Source organism: Brachyhypopomus gauderio, chromosome 14, assembly GCF_052324685.1.
Source record: "Brachyhypopomus gauderio isolate BG-103 chromosome 14, BGAUD_0.2, whole genome shotgun sequence".
Taxonomy (NCBI): Eukaryota; Metazoa; Chordata; class Actinopteri; order Gymnotiformes; family Hypopomidae; genus Brachyhypopomus; species Brachyhypopomus gauderio.
The window spans coordinates 18,715,848-18,736,796 of record NC_135224.1 but is presented as its reverse complement, the minus strand read 5'-3'; the positions used below and the strand labels follow the sequence as shown (position 1 = coordinate 18,736,796).

The 20,949-nt window shown below is 46.2% G+C and overlaps 2 protein-coding genes across 3 annotated transcripts in view; both read left to right on the top strand.

The window, feature by feature from the left end:
• The first annotated feature begins 14,414 nt into the window (after positions 1 to 14,414).
• Positions 14,415 to 18,244, top strand: ankrd45 (ankyrin repeat domain 45). Its single transcript, XM_076973587.1, has 5 exons — positions 14,415 to 14,654; positions 16,461 to 16,628; positions 16,711 to 16,805; positions 17,254 to 17,392; positions 17,803 to 18,244. Exons 1-4 carry the CDS (start codon positions 14,426 to 14,428, stop codon positions 17,389 to 17,391), a joined length of 630 nt encoding a protein of 209 aa, XP_076829702.1. The 5' UTR covers positions 14,415 to 14,425; the 3' UTR covers position 17,392; positions 17,803 to 18,244.
• Positions 18,245 to 18,781: 537 nt separating this feature from the next.
• The window catches only part of rasal2 (RAS protein activator like 2), a 66,926-nt gene continuing 64,758 nt past the window's right edge, over positions 18,782 to 20,949 (top strand). Inside the window, exon 1 of one of the 2 annotated variants that reach the window (XM_076973579.1) lies at positions 18,782 to 19,854. In XM_076973579.1, coding sequence (XP_076829694.1) covers positions 19,686 to 19,854 — 169 coding nt within the window. In that variant the 5' untranslated portion in view covers positions 18,782 to 19,685. The remainder of the gene's footprint in view (positions 19,855 to 20,949) is intronic. The other variant, XM_076973580.1, reaches the window with a different exon arrangement.

The following is a 20,949-nucleotide window of genomic DNA, read 5'->3' as shown; positions in this document are numbered from 1 at the left end:
TCAGTCATGTGGTGTACCTTTTGAATGCATTCATATATAGATTGCCATTAGTTCCATGACAAATTAATGATACTGAAGGAATCACAGAAAAAGGACTTCAAGTCCAATCCAACAAGCTGATTTATTTGTCACTCTCTAAAACAACATTTGTGATTCTCTAATGCAATAGTTCCACAACACACCGGATGACTAATTCAGGACCGGGAGCAGTTGTCTTTCGTACATTAAGCAACGCGCAATGGTGTAATCTGTTAAGGAACAAACACCTCTCCTCTTAGACCAGCCAGATCAATGGACACTAGACAGATCAATGGAATCTCAGGAGAGTGGCGTGGTTTCCCTCTCTGTGAGGAGAGATCTTTCAGGAGAGGCAGACTTCCATGTTTTCTGTGTTTACTCATCTGTATTGCTCTCTCCAACTTCTATACATTCAGCTGTTTGATTGTTCATTGGTGCGTTGAGGGCATATAAGTGATGAAGTCTCTTACATCTAACTTTATATGGACTACACTATCAGCAGAGGCTGCAGTGGTGAACTGAACAGATACTGTCAGTGAGGCTCTGGAGAAGATCTGAACTTCTTCATTATAAATAGAGTATGTTTCTATAGAGTAACATACACACACACCGATTTTGGCCATGTGGAAGTCAGAGAGAACAGAGGAAGTGAGCTGAATTTGGTGTCAATACACTCATCTAACCCCTCAGTAATACACATCCACACTTGTTTATCAGGTATTAAATTCAACATTTCTAAATTAATAAGATGCCGGTATTTTCATAGCATGTTTACAGAATACTTAAATACCTACATTTACTCACACTGAATCTTACTGCAAGTTCATAAAACCTTCCTAACAAGCAAAATTAGGTATAGATGAGTTGAACTGAATTGATGAAACATATAAACTCGTAACAATACCAGAATCCTCAACCTTTTGGCTATCTTGGCCAGGCTTATTAATTAGGCTTGAATGACAGATTGGCAGGGGGTGTAATTGTAATTAGACTCAACTGGCCTCATTTCTAAAGGACAGAGTGACAAAGAATTGCTTTAATGTCCAAGTTACACACACACACACACACACACACACACACACACACACACACACACACACACACACACATACACACACACACACACACACACACACACACACACATGCACACACACACACACACACACACACACACACACACACACACACACACACACACACACACACACATACACACACGCTCATGTACTGTACATGTAAATAATGCATATACATAGAGAATGCAAATGGCTCTAGCTGCAGTAATTAGTACAGTCCTACAGCAGCCCAGAAGCGGAAGGGCTCTGGAGAGATTAAACCACGCTGTGTCCAGAGCTGCTCAGAAATGCAGGAGACCTTCATGTTCTGAACATTCTGGAAATGCAGGACTCAGACAAGAGAATGAAGCTCAAATCGGCCACCCAGATTGGCCATGCTGTTACAGACTGACTGCTGTCTGCTAATGAAGACACCATGTGAGGAAAGCATGTGCTATAGCATGTGTGTGTGTCTCTCTCTCTCTCTCTCTCTCTCTCACACACACACACACACACACACACACACACACACACGTGTACAGGCAGAACACTGCACAATGATGTCATCTCAACCAGCTGTATGTGCCAAATGCAATCACATCAGAGCTGGGCTTCCTTATACAACAGCTACGTGTGCAGAAGAGGCTGAAAGAGAGAGGAGAGGAGAGGAGAGGAGAGGAGAGGGGAGGAGAGGAGAGGAGAGGGGAGGAGAGGGGAGGAGAGGAGAGGAGAGGAGAGGACATGTAGTTCCTGATCAGCAATCTACAATACAAAAGACAAAAAAATAAGTGCAGTCAAGACATGAAAAACCATTAGAAAGGAAACCACTCAAAAACCAGCACTCAAACAAAGCAACACCCCCAAACACAGCACTCAAACAAAGCAACCCCCGCCCCACCCCCAAAAACAGCTGTCAAACAATGAAACCCTCTGCCCAAAAAACAGCAACCCCCTCCCCAAACATAGCAACCACCCCCAGAAACAGCTCAAAAACAGTTTATTAGAGAAGTCAGAGGAATGCCGGGGCTCGGCCTGCACAGGAGAAGAGATGCCAAGACTTCTCCCTGTGACAAACAGTCAAAACAAGGAAGTAGCTAATGTCCCGGGTGTCTGCAGACATCGCGTCCCGGGTGTGACAGGTGTGACAGGTGTGACAGGCAGCTCCGGCGATCAGATCAGGGAAGTGGATCCGAGTATGTATTGTCACAGGAGCGGGACGGGTAAGAATCCCCATGACAAGCTCAGTCCGTGGTCCCGGAAGCAGGTGGGACAAACGAGCCTCTCACAATCAAGAACAGTTTATGAACTGAATCACCACACACACACACACACAGATACACACGAGCAGCCGTTTTGCGTCACAGTTAGGAATGCACAGTTAGGAAGAATTTCCATAAAACACCGCAGGGCTCAGAGCGGCTTTCACCCTCCTTAGAACTGCCATAGCACATCACCCTGCTGACACTGTCGTTTTTCTGCAAGAACCCCAGAGTTCTTTCAGCAGCACGCAGAAGATGAGCCCACCTGAACCCAGGGGCAGCTGTGCGTGTTTGGTATTCATGCGCCCTCCGACGGGTCCTGCTTTGCGTGAACAGCCGCGTCGGCCAGGGCGGGGCAGACACCCGGGTCACCCTTTTTTGTGACACTCCGGCTCCTGTTGTCTGGGGGGGGGTTCTGGGGCTGAGCCAGGGGTCTGACCCCCATCTGCTGTTGTGACAAAGAGGCCACGCGACCCTGGGTGTGCCCCCCCCCCATATCGTGAGGGGAAGGGGCCAAGTGGGGCCCCCTGCACAATGGAGAGTGTGTCCCGCTGCCGCTCAGAGCGGGGGCCCCCACGATCACCACCTCCCACTCCATTCACTCCGCTAAATGCAATTATTCAAATGCAGCACGCAGGCGGGTGCAGACGTCTGTGCACCTGTCTGGTGACACCTCGGCCAGGCCGCAGGACGAGGGCCGCCCGGACTCGTCTTTGTGTCATCGTGTAGCCATGCGTGCAGCTCTCTCCGCCCGGAGGACCAAGGGATCAGGGCTTTTCCAGCAGGCCATCTACCCCACTGCCTTACTGCCCCCATCCAAAGGTGTCAGGCGGGCAGGTAGCTCGTCCTCCCAAAGCCTCTTTACCCTCATAACTCAGAAGCATCTGCTCCCTCTCTGACCAAGTAAAGCGAGAACGAGAGGAACGCAGACGCTCCCTCCATCCCTCACGCTCCATGGCCATGACACCACACGCATTCTCAGCATTCGCCAGAACCAGTTTCTGTTCTCCGCAATCCTAAAGTGAGTAAAGTGAGAGATTAAGAGTGTTCTGACATGACCTGGGATGCGGTACAGAGCTGCCGGGTGGGGTGGGTAAACTGCATGTGTGTGTGTGTGTGTGTGTGTGTGTGTGTGTGTGTGTGTGTGTGTGTGTGTGTGTGTGTGTGTGTTCAGGAGCAGGTAAGTGACACAGGGAGTGCCCAGGCTCTTACTCAACATCCTGCTCTGGTGCTCAGGAGGATTGTGCTGTTTTTAGTCCCAGGCTGTGTTCTGTGTTCAGTATTCTGTGTTCAGTGTCCTGTGTTCACTGTTCAGTGTTCTGTGTTCAGTGTCTTGTGTTCACTGTTCAGTGTCCTGTGTTCAGTGTTCTGTGTTCACTGTTCAGTGTTATGTGTTCAGTGTTCAGTGTTCTGTGTTCTGCTAATGCCAACATGCAGCTTAATAGCTGGTTTACCCAGTATGCAGCTTTTTTGTTTATGGGGGACAAGCCATGAAGAAGATCCTTATGTCCACCACAGTATCACAGTATCACTGTATCACCACAATGTAACACTGAATCAGTGATGCCCACCAGAACATCTGCTTCATGATACTTGACATGTTTATACTCTGTTGCATTACAATGAGAAGAAATTGTAGCGATAGCTATTACAGCACTGACTGCAAATCACGTGTGATGTCACATTCACTGAGATGTTTCCTCACTCCTGATGGGTTGTTTTATTAGACGCCTACGCTTCAGAAACGAGCAGGCCCACATGACATGAGTTATACTGACAGCACCAACAGAAGAACCCCTAACAGAGGACACCAGGCTGGCAAATTTAATTGAACTTTCTAAAGGCCGAGCCTTGTGCTGAGTGTGTGTGTGTGTGTGTGTGTGTGTGTGTGTGTGTGTGTGTGTGCGTGCGTGTGTGCATTAGTGTCAGCATGGATGTGCGAGTCCTCTGCCATAGTAAAAGGGCGTGACCTTTGACCTCCTTCCTCCGTATCCCCTGGCAGCTGTCGGCGGGGCAGGACCAGAATTGGCCCCCATCTGTCACTGACCTCCTGGAGACAGAGGGGGAGGGGCTTAGCCTCGCTCCATTACACTGGAAGATCAAAGCCTTTCTCTGTCTCTCCGGCCCCACTTCTCTTTTGCATACACGCTTCCAAAGTCACTTGAAAGAAAAGCATTTCTGATTCACTCCACGTTTGGCAGAGTGTCAGCGAGATTCAGAACTGTTCTCTGCCATTTTCTCTCAGGAACACGTTCTGGGAGTTCAGCTCTGGGAGTTCAGACTGATTTGCTGGGAGTCACAAACACAGACATGCCTCTCCACATGAACAGCTGTGAGGAGTTCCTCTGTGGCTGTAGCACAACACACAGTCACCAAACGAATCAGCCAACATCCGCACAGTGACACGCCCACGCGGGTCCAGAGGTTATTTATAAACAAACAGGCACGGCAGTCCTCACTGCTAAAGCCATATCGTGGCAAAGGTTATATAAACAGGATCTTACACACAGACATGTCACCATGCTAAGCGGAGGGGCGTTGGACTGATACGTGTGTGTCCTGCTGCACCAAAGCTCACAAACCTCAAACCCTTCAACACCACATTGCACACAGACTCGTTTGTGTTGCCACGCAGGACGTGGGACACACCGAGGGCACACGCGGCACACGCGGCACACGCGACCACACCCGGGCTGTGGGCGTGGCATGGCAGGGGCAGCAGAGCTCCCAGACCTGCTGACCTTGTCCCACAGTGTGAGAGGACAAGCGTCCTGTCAGCCTGACCCTACGTGTCCTGCATCAGCGTACCTGTCCCGCAGCCCCTCGGGAGTCCGGTCAGGTTCACTCTGGAAGGCAGCAGAGGAGAGACGACCTGCCTCCGCTGCGGGATATTTGAATGACATCACGATGCGTGTGTGGCATATTTGAATGACATCACTACGTGTGTGTGGCATATTTGAATGACATCACGATGTGTGTGTGGCATATTTGAATGACATCACTACGTGTGTGTGGCATATTTGAATGACATCACTACGCTTTTGGACTGATCATGTCTGAAGTCTGTCGTGCACTTTGAAGTGCCTTGAGTTTGATTTCTTCATGACTCCCCCATGACGGCCTGCAGGGTGGCTAGTGCCCTTAAACTGTGTGAGGTGGCTTTATTCCAAATATTAAAGCACACAAGCAAGTGTGCATGCGTGCATGTGTGCGTGTGTGTGTGTGTGTGTGTGTGTGTGTGTGTGTGTGTGTGTGTGTGTGTGTGTGTGCGTGCATGTGTGTTTGTGTGTGTGTGTGTGTGTGTGTGTGTGTGTGTGTGTGTGGGTGGGTGAGAATGAAAACTCAGCTATCTGAAAACACTAGCACCTAGCAACGCGGCAGACGTGTGTGTGTGTGTGTGTGTGTGTGATGTGGATCCCCTGGGATGGTGGGTGGTTGTGAGAGCAGGGAAGACGTTGCAGTGACGTGGGGACGTGGGGACAGTGCGGGGACGTGGGGACACGGAGGCATCGCAGTGACGCGGGGACTCAGCGGAACCCCCTTCACGCGTGGGAGTCAGGCTGCTCGTTGTTGCCATGGAAATAAAGAAGGCCACACGGCCGCACTCAGACGTGTCTCCGCCTGCACACGCACTCACAGCAACAGCATGCGGTATCTGGAACACACCTCCGACTGCAAAGGGTGTGTCTGCTTCCTCAAGACAACTCAGCTGGCACTGAAGACCTGTGAGAACGTCCTGCCGCTCCCTCACAACTATGAGGAAACAACAGATCAGCTCAACTGATCTCTGCATGAACAAACTCAAAATACTCATCTGATCTCTGTTTAAATAAACTCAGCATTCTCTGCCTGTTTTACTGGCTGGTGATGTTGTACATTATTCAAATGCTTAAGTGAATTCCTAAGAAAAGCTAAGACTGCTTGGATTAGCATTTTTTTGTCTAACAAGGTCAGGTCCTTCAAAAAGAACGTGGTTGTCTGCTGTGATTTATACAGATATGTTGGAATTGGTGGTCATCCCCGAGTTCACACTTCCATTTCCATACAGACATGGAGCTGTTTCAAGTGAACTCCGTGTCTGCTGTATCAGTCCTTATGGGACGGATCACGTCCGTATTAGATACTGGAGTGAGATCAATAGTCTCCATCTGCTGGATGGTCCCCTGGCCTTCACTTGTCTAGTGAACACGATGCTCTCCTCGTACCAGTTTGCTTGGATGGTGATTCATCTCCATGTGTGTATCAGCACACCCTCTGAATGAGTCTTCCCAAATCACTGTGAGGTGTGTCATTCAACTCCAAACCTCATTCCATGTAACAATTGCCCATTGTTCACATAATGTCTCAAATTTCAGGTACTGACCCTCCTAATTAAGACTTGGATCTCTCAAAAGAGGTAAAAACAACAGTTTGGGGGGGTCACAATATACATGTTCTTACCTGTAATTGAAAATAATTCACTTTAGTTCCCTGGGAAAAGCTGACCCAGCCAGTGTGACTGTATAACTCAGGTTTACGTTATTCTTGGAATGTATTTCTTTGCTTCTCTGCTATTCTTAGAATTACAAGTCTCAGGTGATTATGTGGTTAAGTGTCATCATTACCTTCAAATTCCACTCATACTATACGTACCAAAATGCTGTCGGTGTGAGTGTACTGGTTAGGTGAGCACAGTTGCTTGTGTACATGTAACCGACATGATGGTATTTACATGATGAGTCTTCACATCCTGCAGTGAAACCAGCAAAAATGAAACTAGCATCCACCGATTGTGTTTTGCCCGAAAACCTTGGAAGAAAAACACTGCCCTTCCAAAACCTTACAGGGGGGGGGGGGGGTGACTCGACACCTCGCTGCTGCGTGTGCACCACAGAGCTGTAGCGTTAAAAACGTTTGTGACGTTTCTCAGGATGTTTAAGGCCGTTTAAGTTGCGCAATCGCCCACTCGACATGTCAGCGCAATCGAAAGCGGCCTGCTCTTTGTGACGAGCATGCAGAAAATAACACGGCGTGATATGGGACAGCATGAAATGAGGTGAGCAGGAAGTCAAGATAAAACAGGTCGTTTTTGCACAACGGGGTGAGGAACTATAACTTCTAGTCATTAGTCATGCCCACATCCCTCAAGAACCATTCTAGATTTTCTTAAGGTAGAAAACAAACATCTTTTGAAGTGTATGCACAGCACCTATAATCAGTGGATGAAGAGGTGAGAGGGTAACATTACAGAGAAGAATGTTATAGAGGAGAACGTTACAGAGGAGAACGTTATTGAGGAGAATGTTACAGAGGAGAACGTTACAGTGGAGAATGTTACAGTAGCCAACGTTACAGGGGCGGTGGGGTGGGGGAGTGGCCACCATGTGTCACTCAGAACGAACAGGAACTCACAGCACGAAGAATATCGATTACACTGATTCTACACTAAATACACATAAACATACAAACACACACACCCTCTCACACACACACACAAACATACACATACATAAACACAAAAACACACCCTCACACATACACAAACACGCTTGTAGGTTACAATGTCTTTAAAGACCTTCGTTATTTGTAGACTGTTACCTGCTTTAAAGGGTGGTCTTGGGGTCAGATATAGCAGTATTGACAAGGCAGTGGTGTGTGAGGTGTGCAGACCATCATTGGTAATGTGATGAACTTACGTATATGGCACTCTGGGGTGAATTCCCTGCTACTGGGGTGGATTCTCTTCCCCTGGGGTGGATTCTCTGAGAGAGGGGGTGAGAGAGAGAGAGATTGCGTCTGACAGAAACCCAGCAGGTTGTGTACACACCGTCCTACTGTTCTGTCCTGTGCTGAACCTGAGGTGCTGATGTCATCAGATCAGCAGGATTTCATGATGCCCGGACTGTCCAGTGGCCTACTGCTGGAGGTTAAAATATCAACAAATATCACGTTATCTTTCACATAACTCCATTATGTTTTAGAAAGACAGAAAGGTCTAGAAAGCACACCCTTGATCTGGGTTAAGGGGTCTTATTTGTGCGTGTTTCACTGGCGGCGTGTTTCAGATCACACACGCCTGCAGCTGTGATCTTCTCATCTTCTCTCATGTGGTTGCGCCTTGTGTTCTTCATAAGTACCATTTTACAGCATCAACTGGAAACTTGTGTAATGAATGCAGAAGTGACGTTCAGGTGTGATTCTCAGTCAGGCTACGGTGATCAGACCTCTCTCTTCTGTGGGCACACGACATGAAACATCTTACAGCAAGTATAAACTCCCATTAAAGCAGTAAGGCACATTAACTCACATTAAATCGATATTTTGGAATCTGGCCCCCTGCTCTGTTCTCTCTGGACTCTCTCTCTGGTCCTTTTGCACAAGACCTGTTGGACTTAATGCACGGTCTCTTTGCAATTCTTTTTCCCCCCAAGTACAGAACATTCTGAAGAGTGAAAAAGATGCAATTAATCGCACGGAAGACTGGCGGTTTCCCAGCCCACACTATGTCCTGGAAACCCTACTGAGTGTGTGTGTGTGTGTGTGTGTGTGTGTGTGTGTGTGTGTGTGTGTGTGTGTGTGTGTGTGTGTGTGTGTGTCAGAGATGCAGGGTTCTGGAACCATTGGAGTAAACCCTAATCAGTCTGCTCAGTCTGCAGGAGCAGTACAGGCTCTCATCACTGAGTTGGCCATCTTCAGTCACACACACACACACACACACACACACTCACACACACACACACACACACACACACACACACACACACACACACACACACACACACACACACACACACACACACACACACACACACCACCTGCAGCATCTCCATGATGACCACACACACAACACCCTTCATGCACAAATAACAACTGTGTGCATATGTGTGTGTGTGTTTGTGTGTGTTCATGCGCAGACATGCAGACCTTCACCCAACCACAACCTTCTGCCTCTGCATCTGCACAAATATGCGTCAACATGTCTAATACAGTCAACGTGTCTAAAATAGTCAACACGCGTGGCGTAGTCAACACGCGTGGCGTAGTCAACACGCCGTTACCCAATCGCGTGCAGCTGACACGTACGCACGTATGTGGAGCAGACGCGTTGCAGCGTGCACAGAGCTAAACTGGGACAGGAGATGGAGCCCCACACTGGAAACCAGTGGGGTTCGTTTGTCTGATTGTTGCCCCCTGCCCCAGTTCTGAAGCTTCCTGTGGAAACAGAACACGTGCGCCCGTTTTGCCTCCTGCACGCAGCCCTTGTTTGTGTGCTGTTTGTTTTTGCCGCCTCCGCAAACGTCTCATGGTGGTTCTCTCTCTCTTTGTGGCCACTCTGCTTCCTGTTGACTCTTGGTGGTTGACGCATTCAGCATAAGCAACGCGCTTAAAATAGCAACCGTGTTTTTCCGACCGCTGCCATTTTGATATCAATCGCCTTGAAGAAAGGGTCACACCATGTTGGGTTGAAGCATAGGCCTTAAAATTGGAGGCAGGCAGTACTGAAGGTCAAAGATCGTAGACCTTTACGGTGCAGCTGTGTTGACCTGAGGGACAGTAAGATATTCGGCATTCACGCGATTCTGAGTGAACGTGAAACTCGAGTCCGTGTGCACTTTAATTTTTACTGACATCAGTATCTGCGAGCTTATTTTTACCTGAGACATGAAAATATGTGTCATAGTTACAGGAACGGCCACAGCGCACGAATCTAACACTGCCATTCTATAAGTAGGACTTCAAAGCACTACACAGGAATGCGAAGGTTGAGAAGCAAACTTATCTGAGTTGGTCTGAATCAGCCTAACCGAGCGGGACGCTAATCTGAACGGTGCAGGATGCTCACCTCAGAATTTCCCAAGCGCTCCGTGAGTCTGAGTCTGATCATGACCTGATCTGTCATTGCTGTGTGTCAGAACAGAAAGGAAGCCTTGCGTCCCATTGATGCCTCCATAATTCTCCCACGTGTCATGAGCGCCGTACGGCGTGACGTGCGGCCGGCGTAAGGGATGGCGGAGTGTGGTGTGACTGATTCTGAAGGATCGCTGATGTCAGGGTTAGATTGGATTCTCGAATCGTGATAAGTGCTCCAATAACGTCACGTCAGTCAGCGCTGAACTCGGCGACGCAGATGACGAATGTCGTAGTGCTGTCACCATGACGACCTTCCCATGGGGGAGGGGAGAGCCACCCGAGTCGTTGGATCCCGGATGCCAGCATCTGGGTCCAGGGCTGAGGTGTGTAGCGCGCTGCTGGGCTAGTGAGGTGACCGGAAGGGATGGGGGGGGGGGGGGGGGGGGGGGGGCGGGTTCAGAGAGGGTTTAGAGAGCGTGTAATGGTGCCGGACCTAATGCACATGGGCCGTCAACACAATCTCCCGAATCGGTCTGAAGATGAACCGTGCAGGTTAATAGCTAACAGTGCCCCCGCAACACAACGTGGGGATGATGGCACCTCACTGGATCAGTACGGACCTGTTTACTGACATGCTTCCATCAGACCATGGAAGTGTCCAAGCTGCAGTCGATTGGGAGGGACTGCTCTTCCTGCTAGAGGGCCCATTAAGTCCTTCTCGGGTCAATATGAGGAATATATGTCCTTGGCATCCTGTAGTAATCTGTAATAAACTCAAAAGTTTGAAATAGAAGTTTCACGTCAATGAAGGCGTTATGTTTCCCCAAAACTGATGAAGTGCAATGAAACAGAATCCAGCCATAGTCTATGATTCAAATGCTTCTGTGTGTGCCACACCAGGCGTGGAGACGCCGGTCACCCCTGGCTGAGCACAGATGTTGTTGTGTGAGAACAGCCCAATGAGGTGAAGTGCGGCCCTGGAGCCCTGCAGGCTGTAGTGGCTTTGAGGACAGAGGCAGGTGTCGCCTCCACCCGAAGGTGGAGGCTTGTTTGCTAACAAGCAGCCTGCTAACAAGCAGTGTGTGCCACATTCGCCGAGCCTCAGGGGCTATCTTCAGTATAATGGTTGTCTTGGGCTGGTTCACTCATTTGTAGTGCTATTAGAAATATTTGCACATAGAAAGAAATGAAAGCATATGTAAATGCAACCTAATTCCAGCATTCCTCCATGTGCCTGTCACATGGGTTATCTCTCTCCCTCTCCCTCTCTCTCTCCCTCTCCCTCTCTCTCTCTTTCTCTATCTCCCTCTCCTTCTCTTTCTTTCCCTCTCCCTCTCTTTCTCTCCCTCTCCCTCTCTCTCTCTTTCTCTCTCTCCCTCTCCTTCTCTTTCTTTCCCTCTCCCTCTCTTTCTCTCCCTCTCCCTCTTTCTCTCTCTCTCTCCCTCTCCCTCTCTTTCTCTCCCTCTCTCTCTCTCCCTTTCTCTCTCTCCCTCTCACTCTCCCTCTCTTTCTCTCCCTCTCCCTCTCTCCCTGTCTCTCTCTTCCTCTCCCTCTCTTTCTCTCCCTCTCTCTCTTTCCCTCTCTTTCTCTCCCTCTCCCTCTCCCTCCACCTCTCCCTCTCTCTTCCTCTCCCTCTCTTTCTCTCCCTCTCCCTCTCCCTCTCTCTCTCTCTCTCTCTCTCTCTCTCCCTCTCTCTCTCTTCCACTGGACACACGGAAGTCAGGAACATGCATCTAATATTTCACTCCATGCTTCAAATAGAAGTCATAGCAGTCATAGAAGTCATAGAAGTCAGAGGAGACATGGAGATCCGTTTGGTGTATGGGGTGCAGGGTGTTGGCAGAGCAGCCGGTGACTGGCGCTCCGATACGGAAGTGCCACACGAGTTGGAACGCCAGCTGAGTATTCAATCTTTCTTTCTCTACCACCACTGTGGATGCCAGTCATACCCATGATGTAACTTCCAAGTATTTGAATACAGGTCACATACACACGGACGCAGGTATGCTGATTATAGACAAGAGGAAATCTTGTTTTTTTTCAGTGGGTATTCCAACAGAGCTCATGAAAGTTCACAACCCACGCATTACATTCAGAACGCCGTGTACATTACATTACTACATTACACTCAGTCATACCGTGTAGTTGCTGTTTCATATTGTTCTAAGAGCAGTTTTGCTTTATGACTAGTTACAATTCAAATGAAAATTGTGGGTAGGTGGACCTGGTCCTGGATCAGTGAAAATAAGCCACTCCCTCAAGACCACTCATACTAACTTCACTAACATGAAGGTTTTGCTGAAACTGACTAACACGACTCAAATAAAATCAGGGGTGTGTTCTATGACTCAGTTTTTATACGTAAGACATTCGTTTATATATTTGATCAGTATACATTTGATAAAGCTAAGATATGACCCTAGAAACAATGCATAGAGACAAACGGGCCTGTCTATGAAATATTCAACTGGAAGCATGACTCATCTGTCCGGGGACACTTTCAGTTGCAGCACAATAGTGCCACCTCGTGGAGAGCAGGCGACACTGAATACATCGGCGACCGAGAACTGGCGACAACTCTGCTTTTCTGTTTTAATGCTACGTGGATATGTGTGCAAGTAGGATTTATTTATTTTTTAAACAATGGTACACTGCAAAGCTAATATCACAGAGAAAATTCAAACCAAGAAGACTGGCACTGAAACAAGGAAGTGGTGTATTGTCAGGATTACACCAGGATTGTTTTGGGTCATGTCACCGCTGTCACGTGTTTTTCACTCATCAGAGTCGCGAGAGAACAGATTTGAAAACTTTCACTATTTTCTATTTTCTTTCACTATTTAACTACTCTTTTATTTTAACGATACTCTGTACTGTACTGACTATGCTAGCTTTACTATGCTAGCTATATTCTGTACTATACTACGTTCTCTGTACTACACTAACAGCTGACCTGTCCTCTAACATAGACCATAGAACATAAAACATCTGATGTAAATTTTCATATGATGGGAGAAGCTTCTCACATTCCTCACTCATTGTTTCCTCTGAAAATAAGCTGGAACACAAAAACATTGTTTTGTAATTATGAAGGGGATTCTAAGAGAAGAAAGCCCCACTGCTAACATGCTGATATGTGCATGACTTCTAAGTGTCGCGGATCACATGAGTGTGACATATTAGGACTCCTGTTGAAATAACATCGTGTCCTGGCTCATCTGTATGAAAAAAAACTTTCCATCACACTGAGATATGGTGATTCAGTTTGTTCCCAAAACTTTCCCTTCTCTGCTGAGTTGTGTGGTGGCAACAATTTTTTCCACAATCTCTTATAATCTCTTATGCAACCACACATGCATATACTAACCTACACACATACACACACACACACACAGTGGAAACACATGGAGAGTCACCTGATGGGAAAACCCAGCCATCACATGCAAGTACAACAATGACAATGCTATTATGCCCACATAAAAAAAAAAATTCTGAAACTCAAATGACCAGAGGGACATATATTATAATAGTATTATAGTATGTGTGTACCATGTGAATCAAACCCATTCGGTACCTACACTACCTGTGAATCTGGAGATTCCATTGGGGCAGTCATGGCCTGGCGGTTAGGGAACTGGTCTTGTGACCGGAAGATCGTGGGTTCGATTCCCAGACCTGAGGCCATGACTGAGGTGCCCTTGAGCAAGGCACCTAACCCCAACTGCTCCCCGGGCGCCGGGCTAGGGCTGCCCACCGCTCTGGGCACGTGTGATCCACAGCCCCCTGGTAATACTAGTGTGTGTTTGTGTGTTCTGACTCCACAGATGGGTTAAAAGCGGAGGACAAATTTCGATTGGGTTGTAAAAATCACAATTGACAAAATATGGCACATTTACATTGAATCATATGATCCATATTAAATCTCCACAGATTAAATGTGAATTTTTAATATCATGTTTTTAACTTTGCTTTTTTAGATTTTTAATGTTATATTTGTTCTTAAAGGAATAATTCAGTTAAAATAACTTTGCCCTTGCACCTATAAATGTGAAGATTCAAGACCACTCGTTAGACCACGAGTAAAACACATCTAATGATTAAAACGCTCATCCCACCCGTCATGAAAGAACCACACACAACACCGCCATCTAGTGGTAGAAGCGAGACGCGCGTCGCTGGAAGGAAAACGTCACCCCCCCTCACGTGGCCTTGGTTGTTATGGTGACATCAATCAACACATCCCACAACAACTTCGGTGAAAATGCAGGCGAGCGCCGCGTTCGCGTGGGCTCAGGAAGGTGATGTAGAAGGCCTTCAGCATTTGCTGGAAAACACTCGAGCCTCTGACGCTGAGGACCCACCGGACTTCCCGGGCGGAGCCGGGGGCGTGCGGCGTGCCCTCGCGGCCGCGTGCGCGCTTGGGAGAAGCAGTCTCGTGCGCGAGCTTGTGGAGAAGCGCTACGCTGACGTGAACGCGCCGACCACAAGGGGTAAAGAGCTAACGCTGGATATCGGACTACTGGGAGTTTTATTTCAAGTCACAAATGTACCAAACACGCACTTTATTTGGCCTCTGTACGTCTTTCTAACGATTTTACTAGTCCATCACAGCTTTAACGTTTAGGGTGGCGTTCACGTAGCCTAAAGCAGCCACACACATTAACTACGTACAGGAAACACTCGAATGCAGTGGCGATTGAACAGACAAATTTCGCCAATATAATCTACAGAATGACCTTACTTTTGCAAAGTAAAAGTCAGCATAGGTCCCGCTGATTCAATGCAGTTTTAAATGAACTTGTGCTGGCAAAATAATTACATGTTGACAGCAGACAAAACAAAATAATAATAGTAATTATAATACCCATATGCATATACACATACATACAAAGAACAGAGGAGCAAAGTCATATAACAGGGCTCTCAAGTCTCACGCATTGAGCGTGTGACACACGCATTTGACCGTCTTCACACGCTCACACGCCACACTTCCGATTTCATACGGCGAGAAAAAAAAATCTAGTTTATTTACCTCCGATCCATATCTATGTCGCCCTCCACTGGCGATCGCGATATACAAACCCCCACCCCGCTCAACAACTTACGGTCGGCACCCCCCCCCCCCCCCCCCCGCTCAACAATTAACGTTCGCCACCCCCCCCCCCCCCCCCCCCCCCCGTCAACAACTCTCACACTCTGACATGAATCAAAAACTTGAGAGCCCTGTCATATAATGATATTAGAACAATAACTTTCTAGAGATGTGGTGTGAGTTTTTTTTTTATCTAATTAATGAAGAATAATATGATTTAAATTCATAAAGCAGAGGAAGGTGGGCTTATGACCCCTCCACTTACTTGTGGTATTTTGCTAAATGTATGACTACATTAATGCCACCAAAGAAATCTGAACGTAAGTTTTCCACATAAAATAAAATGGTATCAACATCAAAAGAAGGAATGTTAAGTTTGAGATTGATCCAGTTTCTAATGTCCATGCAAAAACTTTGTGAATACTGACAGGAAAAAAAACAAATGTTCCAGGGATTCATCTTCTGACTTACAAAAGGCACAAGAATCAAGATTAAATTTAAATCTTCTTTAAGGAAACACGGCTACAGGATATATCTTATTTATTATTTGACACATTTGGAATGAGCTAATTTGGAATGAGGAAAAACCATTGTGGTTTTATAATTTGTATTAGGATGTTTCTGAAACAATCTCTATTATATTCACAGTAAGTCTTTTGTCTCATACCATCATTGATAATCTTGTTATTACACTTGATGTCAACTAAGTTACAGTCATTTACTTTCAACGTGGGCAATGGGCATCAAAACATGTCACCTCTGAATATAAAATGACATTTTTGATTAATTGAATCAATGCTAAAGGAATCACATTGCAGACCTTCTTAAAATTTTTATAACATAAATCATATCAGATCATATTTTTCAAGATATTTTACAAAAATACCTTTTTCATACCATTCTTTTCTAAATATTGACTTCCTACCAAATGTGATTGCCCTATTATTCGTTGACAGTGGTCTTCATCCATGTGAAATTTCAATCCACCCCCCCCCCCCAATATTCAATTCAATATTTTTATGCCTGTTTTCAAAAACTTTCCAATGTATTTTTTCAAATTCACAACCTTTCAATGATTTCAAGGACCCGTTGGAACCCTGGTAATAATATTTATTCAGTTTTGTGTGCTGTACTCGCTAAGCTAATGTGAGGCCACTGTCTGATAAACGGTACCGATGTCATGTTTGGATCTGCACGCTGCCAGGGTACTCCCCACTGCACCATGGGGCCATGTGGGGCCAGCTGGACACAGTAAGAACCCTGCTGGACCTCGGCGCTGACCTGCACGCCGTCACCTTCTGCGGGGAGCGTGCGGTTGACGTAGCCCGTCGCTATTGCAAGTGGGACTGTGTGGATTATCTCACTTGGGCTGGTAATTCAGTAGGTCCATAACCGTGTATCTCGAGTCGGTGGTCAAGCTCGGCATTCATGAAGTATTCTTTGTGTGCTAACAGAGGCCAAGCAAACTTTGCAAGCATCCATAGCAGAAGTCAGAGACATCCTCGCAGACCCAAAGCGAGTTCAAGGGAAACTCAGTGAAGAAGACAAGGTAAATCGAACTAATTCATCATCTCACCTTAATGCCTTACCTTAAAAAAGTGATGGGTTTGTCACCTGGTCTATGTACACTGCATATTAATTGTATAGGCCTAGATTGTATGTCGTATCTGTATTATATAACGTTGCATCTCGATTTAACTGTTGCTTATAGCACCTTTAATCCTTGTTAGCTCTTAAACCTGGCCTTTCTCTCATTGGGCTTGTATATATGTAACATGTCTTTGACTAGTATTTGGCCAGTTATTGCAAATATGCCCTAAAAGCACTTTAGCACAGGATATGAAGGCATAGGCCATATCAATGGTATGCATGTGTTGTATTTATGTCTCATTTGTAACTCACTTTGAATTAAAGCATCTTAAGAATGGATAAATAAATATGTGGTAGAGGCATTTTAAGTAAAAGCTTCCCCTTCTTTTTCTTTTCCTAACATTTAGAAGATTTGTCTTAATACGTGCTCTGCAAAATCCAACTGGATTCAGATTACCACATGTCCATCAATCCAGGACTTGGAAGAACAGAAGAAGCACTTGGAAGATCTTCTGGCTCCTATCCTAGCTAAGCTTACGGCATAGCGTGAGTGTGTGAAGGTCATTATTAGAGGAACACATTTTACTAGGTGGAAGTGGATCTTGTGCTAAAGACAGAATGTTCAGCGGCATATCCAGCCTGGGCTTGTGTTTGGGCCTCATGAGTGTACGTAGTGAAGGATCTGTGTTGATCAACTATTACAGATTATCTTGTCCTGTGGAGACTTTACTCTGTTACTAATTAAAACAGCCCGACTTGTGTTTTTCCAAATCTGAAGCACATTAAAGGATGTTTAGACACACACACACAACCACACACACACACACACACACACAAAATTGGAATCTTTCATCTTATTCCTTCTCTCACCCAGTAGTACCCTAATAAATGTTTTATTTATTTGTCATTTTTACTATTTAAATGTGAAGTACAATTTCATTTTTGTTTCATTCTAGGGAACAAAACCCATCTTGAAACTCATAAACACATCGTAGGTATTAGATTTCAGATCTGATCCAAGACAATGCAATTGAAATTAAAAAGATGTGTTCTACGAAACTATGTATGTGCTATTTCTGCATACATCTCCCCAGAGAAACCTTACGACAAAATTAGAGGAAATGTTTTAAATATGCTGAATATCATAATGAATATCTTGGTATTTCACTGGAATTGAAAATGGAGTGGTTTTACTTCCTTGTTTTGTAGAAGCTTTACCCAAAAAGGACCACAAACAAAACCAGGTTTATTTATATTTATTTATATCAGTGTAAGTCTGCTTACATATTTGGTTACTTTTGTAGCATGTGCAGACTAAAAACAACAGCATGTGTATTAAACATTTAATCTGCTGCTTGAGTTAACCCACAAAGAGGAAGCATGCATTAGATACATTATGCAGGATAAGCTAATATCTGATTTTGGTTTCATCTTCTTGTTTTATGTTTAATGTACAGTTTTGTGTTGTTATTGGTATAGCCCTGGTAGTTTAATAAAATTTTAAACACATTTTACCTATCAAATTAATAGAACAAGCCTAATGGTTATATAGATTTTATTACACACGAATAAGCATGCGCTTGATGGACACAAGAGGGCAGCAAAGTGCTGCCGCGCAGGTGAGGTTCAACTAATCAACTCATCGGTGTGCTGTAGAACGAGAAGTCAGTCATTACAGTTCAAACTGAAACCTATTCAATGAAAATATTTTCGTTCGTTTTATTTGTCACTGTATATATTTATTATGACAAAACACTCAGAGTGTATATAAATTTACCCTTTACATTTAGAGGGTAACCAGCAGGTGTCTCAGTAGTTCGCCAAGCCGCAGCTGTCTGGCTAGCGGTGGTAGTCTTTACAATAACGATTAAAAGCCCCAGCTACTATTAGTCAGAGACGTTTGGTTTCCTGGAAGGGGATCAAATGTTTTTTGGCATTTCAAAATTGAGTAGGTAACAAAACGGGCGAAACTTTATGCCGACTTAGCGAAATATAGGCGCGTTGATCGAGGCTCTCTGCTCTCCTCTGGTCGTGCCTGAATCCCAGCGGTGGGAGAAGCGGACCGGGCTTTAAACGCGGAGACGGTGCGCGACCCCGCCGGGGACGGAGGCCGGCGAGACCCACGGAGCACAAAACACGTCCCGAGTCGCGGCTCGAACAATACACAGTCGAGAGTCTCGACCGTCTCAAAAGCGCTCGAAGGACAAGACCGTAAAGTTCTGTTCGGCGAACACGAGTGGACGTCCGGGTCGGACGTGGGTCGGACGGTCCGCCTCCTCACACACCGGCCGGGCGGAACTTCGCGAACCGGGCAGCGGTATCGCACTTTTGACTTCATTCAAGGAGAGGACCGTACTGAGGACTTTACCGTCACGTCGAAACCCATTTAAACCCATTTTATTTCTTCATAAAAAAGAAAAAAGAATGTTAAACAGCGTTAAATCTCCTCAAAAACCGAATTAGCTAAGTTTCGTTAGCCTGTTTTCCACGGGCGCGTGGCCGGCCGTTTGATTTCAAATGTAGACGTTAAAGCTGCGCGTGCGAAGCGCGTCTCGTGCCCACTTGACTCCCTGAGAGAACACAGAAGGATGGCGAACTTGTGACTCCGTCCGGACCTCCTTCATCCTCCCTCCTGTGGTTCATCGTCGGTACCCTCGCCTGTAAACCCAACCAAGCGACCGTTGTGTCTCAAACTACCTGTCTGTAGCGTTAACTCGCGTTCACGTGAGAAAAAACAAGGTTTTTTTTTTAGGTTATCTGAATGAACTCTCCGTGTTTAATGGGTGCCAGCCGACCGTGATTAAGTCGTTGGGTTTTGGTGTTTTTGCTGAACTTCTGGATGGAGTCCCTGACCGGAATGTACCGTGTTGGCGTGTCTGGCGTGGACACGGACCCGACGGCTGGCGACGTGGACGCGGTTCGGGGAGGACTGGCGTGTCTGGACCCCCCGGCGGACGGGATCTTAATGGACTCGTTCTGCCAGCACCAAGGGTGGCTGCGCGTGTACGGTGGGTTCAGCGCGTCGCCGTTTATAACCTGCACTGATGTTTTTTAATCTTTCTCCTGATTTAGGTTCTCATTTTGACCCTTTCACCTGAAGAACTGGGCACGTAGACGCGTGATTTTCCCCCTGACAGCTGGAAACACAGCGGCGGAAATAACGTGTAGGCTTAAAAATCACAACGAAACGCGTCGTTTCATCCGTATGATTGCCTTGTGAGTGGAGCAGTCAACGGTTTACACGACTACTGGGTACACAAACGTTACCTCAGTGGGGTTCCTTGTGAATTAATTGCATTCATCGCGATCTATAAACTTATCGCTCCTTCAGATTTGCCACTCGGGTCGGTTGGCTCGGTGCTGGGTGGTTTTTCTAGGACCTTACGGTTGTTCTCTGAAGACTCCTGGAGAGACGAGCAAACGCTGGTTCACGGCTGAGCAGCCGACGTGAATACGCGTGATTACCATAAACGTGAAATGTGGCGTGACGGTTTATCGCCTATTTATGAAGTTCTGATCTCAGCTTCGCGTGTGTGCTCGTCTTTTATATATGGTGTGGTGACCTGCAGTGTCGTGTCCTAAGAAAGTACTGTGGGGGGATTTTAGAGAAGTAAAGTGTAGCTTCTAAAGAATGGCAGATGTGTTTACTGATGCATTTCAGTAGATACATGCAGAGACTGCATGCCTCAAGAAATCTTTAGACGTGAGCAGAGCTCTACATCGTGTTTAATGAGTGTTTGAATATTTTTGTTTTTGTAGTTGCATATGATTGGTATTGTGAGTCTTGTAGTAGTGGTGTGTTACTGTGGGGGTATTACATGTAGTGGTGTGTTACTGTGGGGGTATTACATGTAGTGGTGTGTTACTGTGGGGGTATTACATGTAACGGTGTGTTACTGTGGGGGTATTACATGTAATGGTGTGTTACTGTGGGGGTATTACATGTAACAGGGTATTACAGACGCTCTTTTACTTGTGATGGAACATTACTCCAGGTCTGTTGCATGTAATGAGGTGTTACTCTGAGTCGCGTTGTGTGTATCAGTGTGTTTGTTGTTTGTAAAGAGATGTTACTGTGGATGTGTTGTGTATAGAAAATATTG